Source organism: Urocampus carinirostris, chromosome 19, assembly GCF_059441175.1.
Source record: "Urocampus carinirostris isolate Australia breed hairy pipefish chromosome 19, RoL_Ucar_1.0, whole genome shotgun sequence".
In the NCBI taxonomy this organism is placed as follows: Eukaryota; Metazoa; Chordata; class Actinopteri; order Syngnathiformes; family Syngnathidae; genus Urocampus; species Urocampus carinirostris.
In genome coordinates, this window is record NC_142367.1 from 10,331,296 (window position 1) to 10,342,158 (window position 10,863).

The 10,863-nt window shown below is 40.5% G+C and overlaps 1 protein-coding gene across 1 annotated transcript; it reads right to left on the reverse strand.

Annotated features, from left to right (window-relative positions):
• Positions 1–3,278: 3,278 nt before the first annotated feature.
• On the reverse strand, positions 3,279–10,094 carry arl3b (ARF like GTPase 3b). The gene is made up of 6 exons (XM_088323015.1): positions 9,954–10,094; positions 7,692–7,835; positions 7,511–7,627; positions 7,396–7,446; positions 5,063–5,248; positions 3,279–3,807 (listed from the first exon to the last, which is right to left on the reverse strand). Exons 1-6 carry the CDS (start codon positions 9,954–9,956, stop codon positions 3,760–3,762), a joined length of 549 nt encoding a protein of 182 aa, XP_088179141.1. The 5' UTR covers positions 9,957–10,094; the 3' UTR covers positions 3,279–3,759.
• Between the last annotated feature and the right edge of the window lie 769 nt (positions 10,095–10,863).

Consider the following 10,863-nt stretch of genomic DNA (forward strand, 5'->3'; position numbering starts at 1 on the left):
ATTTTTAGAGGAAATCGCCTAAAAAATATCCGTCCTTGGTTGGACATTGCTGATCAATTTTTACTCTAAAACAGTAGTCCCGAACCAAGGTCAGAATTAAACGTGTTTGTACTTTTTCCATAGTAATAATAGAAATAACGACTTTATTTGGGTGTCTTGTGTAACATTCTACTATATTCATGTGACACGGGCCACAAGCCATGTGCTAAGCACCCTATTTTTCCTGGTTTAAAGTTGTACCTAATTATAATGTGCACCATCAAAAAGAGGACATTTTAAAAATATTTTTCATCTACAAAGCACACTGGACTATAAAACCGCATCATCAAAAAAGTATTTGTAAAATATTTTTTATATAAAGTGCATCGGACTATAAAGTGCACGTAAATACAACTTCTGTGAAAAAAAACTCAAGATAATGAAACAATAAATCTCAGAACCTAACTAAAACTAGAACGGCTGTGCGCCATTAGAACATCACCTATGTTTAGATGTGAAACCATTTTTGGGTGGCATTTCCCTTTTTTGGCAGGCTCATTCCCCTCTAGAGCAGGGGTGTCAAACTCATTTTAACTCTGGGGCCACATGATAGAACAAACATTCTGTCGGGGGCCGGACTTGTAGATTGAAGAGAAAGAAAAAGAGAGATAAATAAATTAGACAAAGAGGGAGGGAGAAGGAGAGGGGGTGGGACAAAGAGGGAGAGAGTGTGAGAAACAAGAGATAAAAAGAAGTCGTGAGAGGGGGAAAGAAAGGGAGAGGAAGAAATAAATCCAAAGAGAAATAGAAGGACAGGAGAGAAAAGAGTAAAGAAAACACAAAGGGTAGGAAGAGAGAAAGAGAAAAGGAAGTTGGAGCAAAAGAAGTTAAAGACACAGAGACTGAAAGAGACAGAGTGGGAGAAACAGGGTAGAAAAGAGAGAGAGAGAAAGAAATACAAATACAGTGTCTTTGTTTGAGGCACCTGGCTTTGGCAACATCAAGTTGACAACCAGCAGCTTGGTTTTCTCTTGTGCTTCTCTGAGTGTTGTCTCGCGGGCCAGATTCAATCCCTTAGTCAGCCTGGTCTGGCCCGCGGGCCGCCTGTTTGACACCCGTGCTCTAGAGTGACCAACTTGAAAGATTGTGATCCTGCCCAAATATGTGTCGGCTTGAAAAAGTAGAATGTCTTTCTGGGAAAGCTACCGAGTCAGCAAAACCCCAAAAAATGCAGAGTCAGCTTATTTTTCAGATCTGGGGTAACCTACATGACTGCCTGTAAAAGAATTGGTTGAAATTTAATGTTGTCCTGGATAAAATACTAAGTCAGCAAAACCAAACCTTCTGTCCGCAAGACATTATGTCAAGTCATGTTTATTTGTGATGCCCTTAATCACAAAGAGTCTCAAAGGGCTGCACAGACCACAGATTATTGCAAACCACACTGTTATTACACCATCCCCTGATCTAAAACCTACATGAGGGCAAGGAAAGACTCAAAAACCTCAACATGAGGAAAATGAAGAAACCTTGAGAAGGGACTGCACATGAGGTAATCATCCTTCCAGGATGACCTTCTACACATTTATACTCCTCTCGCTCTGATTTGCAGTCTGTAACCATGGAGCCTGGAAGATTTTTCTTCTGTGGTTCTGCCCCTGGTTTCTTTTTCAATCAGAATTGTGGAGAAGCATGAGGTAGTTTTACCTTGATCATCGCGAACACCTTGCTGAGGTCGTGGTTACCCAATGCTAGGGTGTAGCTAGCTAGTTCCTCTCTAAAATTGCTTTCTTATGCTGAAAGAAGCCCCCAAATTACAATATACTTTTGTATATTGACACTAAAGACCGTTTACTCAACTACAATACTGGTTTTATTTGTAGATTTGTAGTTATTTTGTTACAGTCGTATACTCTTAATCAATAATGAGGTCATCTTGAGGTAAGTTCGCATGTCACTATGTTTAAGTTCTCCCCACAGACAGAACTAGCACAGAAAATGCACTTTTCTTTTAGAATCAAAATTGAAATACATGTCTGAAAGATCGGAACTAGGTTATTTTCCCAAATCGTGCAAGCACTAGAGTTGGCCACTTGACATTTTGCTACTCTCTGCCGCCATCTCCTGGCTTAAAAAGTCATGATCACAGCCCAAGTTTTTAGTTTTTGAGGGGGTTGGTGTTTTGACTATATTAGAAACAGGCCATGTCTTACGATTTACTATTTAGGCTACACTAACAAAAATAAAAACGGTGAACAAGCATGAAATCGCGCTCCCAAACTCCTTCCCCATTTCCCGCTTTCTAATACAGTATGTTGCAAGAGCAGCAGTGCTAAAAGATAAAAGCAGGCGCCGTTGGAAATAAATAATAAAGGAACTCAAGAGTTTTTACAAATTTTTTCATGGCCAAATTCAACCTTCTGTTAAGCGTTGGGAGTCGAGTTTTTGGGGGTCATTTTCACATCTAGAGTGACCTACCTGATTGCTTAGGAAAGATCGTGATCCTGGCCAAACTTATTCTGGCCTGAGAGAGCAGAATGTTTTTCCAGGAAAGCTGTTGAGTCAGGCAAAATAAAAAAAGCTGAGTCAGCTTTTTCTGTTTAGTCATTTTCACATCTAGGGTAACATACTGGACTGCCTGTAAAATGTGGTTTTGATATTTGATGTCGTTCTGGCCTGGTAGAGTGGAATGGTCTATTGGGGAAAAAAATTCTGAATCAACAAAACAAAAAGTGCTGTCATATTTTTGGGGTATTTTTCACATCCAGGGTAACCTACCTGACTGCCTGTGAAAGATGGTTATATCTAAACTCTTTCCCCCTTTTCTTGGTTGGATAGACTCACAAACAAACATACTTTTACTTTGAATGTGTCTATTGGGTTATTTATGGGTATTGGGTTCTTATCTATATTTATTCTGAATATTTATGGATCTTTGCATTTTCTTTTAACTGTGAATGGATAAATGGATGCTCCAAACGAAGTTTCGTTGTTCTTATAATGACAATACATTTTCTGATCTGATCTTGTTGCAACATTTCTTTGTCATTGCCACTTTTACTGACCATATCTTCCAGCCTATAAGGTGCACCCCATTATAAAGCGCACTTCTCAAATTTCTGACATTTTTAACATTTTTTTTACATGTACCTTATAGTCCAGAAAATAGATTGTTTATTATCTATGTAACAAGATGTGGAAGACTGAGGTTGATAGTCGACTTTTTGTTTTTTTGGAGTCGCGACCTCTCCACTGCCATCAACAGCTGCTGAGTCGGCGGGGGAAAAAAAAATCACAGATTCTCAGTGTTTTTTTCCTTTTTTTTATTCACAGACGGTATTTTTCACTTTTCTCGTTTATCAAAATGAAATCCGACCCGACAAAGCGTCGCAGAGGTGCTACGAGGACTAGAAAATAGAACATTGAGGGTGTGGCAAGGGGCGTGGTCCCGGTCGCAGAGGTGGCGCGAAGACTACAAAATTCAGCCGGGGGAAAACAACATGGCGGGCGGGGAACGAGGCGTGGTCCCACACTATTTACAGCGTACTTTTATTAAAAACTCGTGTTTTTTATTATACATGAAATGTACAGTTTCATTCTTGGGCACTGGGGGGGTGAGGGAGCACACTCTAATCACTCTGTCATAAATAAAACATCAAAAAATTAAAGAGCTCACGTCAAACAAAGACAGCAGTGGTGAAAAAAATAGTGTAACCGTCCAGGTTGGATTAGTAGCGTGTACATTCGTAGGGTTTGGAGGTAGGGGCCGGGGTCTTGCTGCTACTTCTTTTTGGAGTTAACGCTCTTGCACACCCAGTTCATGCCCTCCTGTAAGGGATGGGGAGGAATGAGTAAAAAAACTACCGGTATATAGATAAAAATCACATGCACTTCTGAATAGGGGGAAGGAACGAGTAAATAATATATAAATAAAGATTAAATAAATTTGTACCTGTATGCTCTCATGAAGGGCGGGGGGGAGGAATGAGCAAATTCATTGATAAAAATACAGAAAAATGTGTACCAGTACGCACTTCTGAATAGGGGAAGGTATGGGAGAGGGGGTAGAAGTAAGAAATGAATGTAAGAATAAAAGTTTACCGGTAAGTCCTGAATGGGGGAGGAACAAGTTAAAAAGAAATATGAATAAAGAATAAACATGTATTTGTATGCCCTTTAGAATGGAGGGAAGGATTGGGTAAAAAATATATATGAAGAAGAAATAAATGTGTATTCTATGCCCTCCTGAATTTGAGGAACAAGTAAAAAGTGTATATGAAGAATCAAAAATGTGTACCCACATGCGCTCCTGAATGGGGGGGGCATATATAAAGATTTAAATAGTTTTAAGATCAATTAATTTGTACCTGTATGCTCTCATGATAAAAATACAGAAAACATGTGTATCAGTATGCACTTCTGAATGGGGGAAAGTATGGGGAGGGAGGGGCTTAAAAGGAAGAAATTAAAATGGGAATAAAAGTGTACCAGTAAGCCGCCCTGAATGGGGGAGGAACAAGTAAAAAAATGTATATAAATACATTTTTAAAAACATGTACCTGTATGCCCTTCAGAATGGGGGGTGGTCGAGAAAAAATATATATGAATAAAGAAGAAATACCGTGTATTTTATGCCCTCCTGAGTGGGAGGAACAAGTAAAAAATTTATACGTATAAAGAATAAATAAGGTGTAGCTGTATTCCCTCCTAATTTGGGTTAAGAGGAACAGGTAAAATAATGGATTAAGAATAAAAAAATAAAGGTGCAATTAATAAAGAACTTTTTAACAATTTTCTAATTTTAAAGACATTCCTGTATAACCCCCTGAATAGGGGTAACGAGCAAAAAAACGATAGAAAAAAAGAATTAACTTGTGTCCCAAAACACGCTACTGCATGGGTTGGTGGAACGGGTAAAAAATATTACACCATTGAAGACAGAATAAAGATGTATCTGTATGCTTCGATGAACAGGAGGGAGGAACAAGTAAAACGTTTCTTTTAAAAAATAAATAATGTGTAGCTGTATGTTTTCTTGAAAGGGGAGAGGAGCAGGTAAAAAAGGAATATAACAAACGCGTACCTGTATGCCCTCACCGGTGAGGGCGGAGCAAGACTGGATCTGCCATATACGGTCGCGGATGGTGTGCAAGTTGAGGCCCTCGGCGATCTCGGAGGCCGGCGCCGCCGTAAGAAGGTCCTGCTTGTTGGCGAAGATCAAAACCGGGACGCCGCTCAGCTTCTCCTCGTCCAGAAGCTCGGCCAATTCCTAATAAACAAGATGGCCGACGGATGTACTTAACGAGATTTGGGCAGATGTTTATGAAAAAGACGGCGGCTGGCATGAATGGGAATCTCAAAATGGCCACAGAGGAGATGGCAGTTTGGGGATTTTTAGGTCGTATGCAAATTTTTGTATTTTTTTAATAATGTTGATACTACTTCAAAGTATGACACAGTTTTTTTCCAACAGAGAGTATTTTTTTAAAATAAGTCCCTTTTTAATTGTATTTTAATGATTTACGAATTATTAATTGATTAGGTTTGTTTTTTATTTTTTTTGCAGCAGAAAAATGAATGATCTTATTATTAATGATTATCCGCCGTGCTGCCCTTGAGCCACATTGATCAATGATAATAGTGATAATCATCTATTTTATATTACATCGAAAAAGAGGCAAAAAGTAAAAATACAAAATTAAGATTTTCTCCCGGGCAGCACGGCGGAGCAGTGATTAGCGCGTGTGTGGTACAGTTCTAAGGTCTTGGGAACCTCCTGTGTAGGTTCAAATCCAGCTACCGGACTTCCTGTGCGCAGTTTGTATGTTCTCCCCGTGCTCGCGTGAGTTTCCTCCGGGCACACCGGTTTCCTCCCACATTCCAAAGACATGCATTTCAGGTGGATTGGCCGGTCCAAATTGTCCCTAGGTGTGAATGAGCGAGCAAGTTGTCTGTCCCTGTGTGCCCTGCGATTGGCTGGCAACCAGTTCAGGGTGTCCCCTGCCCACTGCCCGATGATTGCTGGGATGGGCTCCGGCACCCCCGCGACCCTATTGATGACAGGCGGTGCAGCTAATGAGATGAGAAGATTTTCTCACGACAACAAAAAAACAATTATCTTCCTGCAACATCAACACAATTTTTTTTTAATGACTTTTAAATTGTTATTAATAATTCATTCATCATTACACAAAAAATACTTATATTATAGAAATTAGTGGAATGTTGACATTGTAAATAAAGACGCTGCCCTACTTACGAATGAGAATTTGTAAGTTGCTTCAGTGATATATTTTGTATGTTTAAGGTTCATTTAAGAATGTTTAAGGCTTTTATAAGTAACCTGTATTGTTTTGTCCTAAAAAAATAAATATTTTATAAATTAATATGCTCTATCAAGATAAATAAAGTTGAGTTTAATTTCATTTTTTTCCTCTTCAATGGTAAAAAGTGGCCAAAAAAAGCGAGCCGACCATTTTCTCAACGGCATCAAGCTTTCTTATTCCACTTTCAGTTTAAAAGAAATGGCTCGCCTCTTCTTTACACTTTACACCAACCTTATTAAATGGATGCACGAGATCTCATTAGCTGCACCGCATATCCTCAGTAGGGTCGCTGGGGTGCTGGAGCTCATCCCAGCAATCATCGGGCAGTGGGCAGGGGACACCCTGAAGTGGTTGCCAGCCAATCGCAGGGCACACAGGGACAGACAACTCGCTCGCTCATTCACACCTAGGGACAATTTGGACCGGCCAATCCACCTGGTGAAATGCATCTCTTTGGAACGTGGGAGGAAACCGGAGTGCCCGGAGGAAACCCACTCAAGCACGGGGAGAACATACAAACTCCACACAGGAAGTCTAGTAGCTTGGATTTGAACCCACATAGGAGGTTCCCAAGACCTTAGAACTGTGCCGCACACGCGCTAACCACTGCGCTGCCGGATGCACGAGATATTAAACAATAAAAATTTCAAAGTTCTTAGCGCACTGGAGATATTATAGACATAGACAGTATAGAATGTTTACTAAGGAACTAGGAAGAGGAAGCGGATTTCTTCTTCGGGGTGGATGCTGGGTGACTTCTCACAGCGCCACACAGCGGTGGAAAGAAGCACTACAGTAATGTCCTGTATTCTGAAAAAGATGCACACGATACGAAATCTAACTCACAGCAAAGTCCGGATTGTTTTCAACATCCCCGAAAAAATGATAGTATCTACCGTTTTGCGTGAATCAAATGGTCCTAAGTAGGGGAGCGTCTGTATGAGCATGAAGCAGCCTTTTTTGGCAGTTATAATTTTTAATGGAAAAGGATGTGTTGATTATCTCAAACGATGCCTTTGAAACTTAATACACGTTAATTTAAAGGACTTTTACTGCCATGCACCACAAAATGTCTCGCTTGTGTACATACCTGCCCCGTTTCCTCAAATCTTTTCCTGTCGGCGCTGTCGATGACGTAAATCTGCAGACGATAAAACCCGAATGTACAACTTGAACTCGTACGCGATACTACGGTGACAACATACGAGCACGTCTGTGTTTTCAAAGTAGTTCCTCCAGTAGGGTCTGATCTTCCTCTGGCCGCCGATGTCCCACACGTTGAGTTTGAAGCCTTGCGACTGAACGCTCTTGATGTTGAAGCCCTGGGGAAAAAAAGAGATTTTGAGCGGCAATTCTCAAACATATCTGGAGAAAATGACGGTCCACCTGGGTGGGGGTGATGTGACTGATGTCCTCGGAGGCTAGCTGCTTGAGCAAAGTGGTTTTGCCGCCGTTGTCCAGCCCCAGTAGAAGTATCCTCACCTCCTGGTCCGGTGTGCTCTTCAGCTTGCGCAGGATTGACAGCAATCCCTGCAGAGAAATAAAATGATGTGGTATGCTAGGAGCATGGCAGCAGACGGAAAGGAGAGAGTCATCAACCCAGGAAATCATGGGCTGCTCTCTACCCAGTCTGGAACATGGCAACAGACGGAAAGACCTCACAGAGAGTCATCAACCCAGGAAAGCATGGACTGCTCTCTGCCCAGTCTGGAACATGGCATCAGAAAGACCTTAGAGAGAGTTATCAACCCCGGAAATCATGGGCTGAGCTCTACCCAGTCTGGAGCATGGCAGCAGACGGAAAGACCTTACAGAGAGTCATCAACACAGAGAGTCATCAACCCAGGAAATAATGGGCTGCTCTCTGCCCAGTCTGGAACCTGGCATCAGAAAGACCTTAAAAAGAGTTATCCACCCAGGAAATCATGGGCTGCTCTCTGTCCAGTCTGAAACATGGCATTGGAAAGACCTTACAGAGAGTCATCAACCCAGGAAATCATGGGCTGCGCTCTGCCCAGTCTGGAACATGGCATCAGAAAGACCTTAAAGAGAGTTATCCACCCAGAAAATCATGGGCTGCTCTCTGCCCAGTCTGGAAGACTTTGCCATGACTCGCTACCACAACAGACCCGACAACATTATTTACATCTATAAAGGTTCTTTGAAAGAAAGAGCTGAGAGACACAGCAATTTGTGCGCCTTTTTCAAATTTATTAATAATTGCAAGCTCTGTTTCCATAGCGGCAGACAGAAAGTCCTTACAGAGAGTCATCAACCCAGGAAATCATGGGCTGCTCTCTACCCGGTCTGGAGCATGGCAGCAGACAGAAATACCTTACAGGGAGTCATCAACCCAGGAAATCATGGGCTTCTCTTTGTCCAGTTTGGAGCGTGGCAGCAGACGGAAAGACCTTACAGAGAGTCATCAACCAAGGAAATCATCGGCTGCTCTCTGCCCAGTCTGAAGGACTTTGCCAGGACTCGCTACCGCAGCAGACCTGACAACATTAATGAAGACTATAAAGGTCCTTTGAATGAAAAAGCAAGAGACTCTGAGACACAGCAATTTGTGTGCCTTCTTTGAATTTCTCAATAATTGAAAGCTTCGTTTCAATGGTTACAATATTTTTGCTTCGACCATTAGCATCACTGCAAACTTTGGGACCTCTCACCGATAAATACGCAACAAAAATACAGCATTTTAAAAAAATAATCATAAGTCACAAGGGAGGATAAAATATTCTGAACCGAATAAAAAGAAAGGCACTATGGGAGGGAGTTCGGCCAATATTGTACGGGCATTTTCATGATGCCAGGATGCAGACCAATAGCAGACAAGCATTTTATATGATGGCGACCAATAGTAAGCTTCAATCTTAGACACATAACTTGTCATACACACAAACACTGCAAAGTTTGACTTTTTGAGGGGAGGGGGGCAGGCAAAATAATCGGTTGTGGATGTCGTACAGTGGGGTAATTGCCATGAAGAGGGTCCCAATTGTGTTTCTTCCTATTAAATTAGAATTGTCTTCATTGTTATTGATTACATTTAAACATATAATGATAAAACAAAATGAAATAAGATTAAAAAAAATATTATCACATTGTTATAAATTTTTCCTTTATTTAATATTCTTTTAAAACATAACGGTGATGGCTACAATTTATTTTGTGTGCAATTTGCAAAATACAATATTGCACTTCCTAACCATGCACAGATTATTTAGATTTACGCAATAAATATGTGCAAAAGCAAAATCTTGCAGAGATTTCATTTTTCTTGATCCGAGTGGTAAGGCCGCAGCCGGGATTCGAACCAGAACCTCAGAACTATTAAAGCAAACGTGCACAGCCATAGTTTACTTCTTTCGTCTTACAAACGTGTTTTCACTACATTTTTTTCCTTTGATAACATAATATTATCTAATTTTATGGTGATGCAGAGAAACAAGATGGAAGGTGCTAAACGTGGCTAATTTGCTAAGCTAATCTCCCCCTAGCAACCAGCGCTAACGCTTCAAGACATCTTTCGCAGTTCCGATCCCATCACAAATGACTTTGCGTCTTCACCTGCGTTACATCTAGTAAATGTTAACTCGTTTAAACGCAGTTAACGATAATTCAAAACAATTTTCGGACGCTTACCATCTTGTTGTCTTGTGTCGTGGAGACGCCGCCGCGGTGGGTTACTAAGGGCGGTGACGTCACGCACACAGTTTTCTTTTTTAAATTAAAACCACAGGGTTTCGAAATATTTCAATATAATATAACGATTTTAAAATAGTGTTCATTGATATTACATGAAACTGAGCGTAGTGAAACAAGATAAAAAAACAAGAAGAATTGAAGTTTTTTTATTTGTATAACGATTGAATATTTTCTTTCACCTGTATTCATGAATACAATTTAGTTCATATCATTTTTTGCAACACTATTTTCACAAAGTGTGCAACCGAAACGACAGAAAATTCGAATTAATTACTGTAGCAAAAAAACAAGTATTAAAACTCAGCGGGTTTTAGAACCCAGCTAAAGCAGCACTGCCTGTACCGTTTCTAGCCACGAGAAGAAGAAGAAGAATATACCTTTATTGTCATTGTTACAAATGGGCTAACATATTGTGACAACGAAATTGGGCATGACACTTCAGTTTTACACATAGTGAGGGTATGAGCAAGAAGATAAAGGAACAGAGAAGATAATGTTATAAAACAAGGGGAATAAGGCTATAGTTATAATTTACATGGTATTTACACAGCAATGTCAGCATGTGGGATGTTACATACAGGGTTGTCGTGATAACGTTGTATCGTAACGGTTGTGCAATATTGCATTTGGTGCAAAGTCATCATGGTGCAAAAATAGTCCGCATATATATTGGTGCAAGCATAGACATCATAGTGCAAAAAAAGGAAATGGTCAGACATTGTGCAATTTGAGCATTAAACGTAGTGCAGTCGACATGTGCAAGAACAAGACTTGAGTAACATTATATTCGTATGAGGTAGTGTTGGCACGAGTTTTCAGTTTTTGTGCGGTGTCTGTTGAGCAGTGA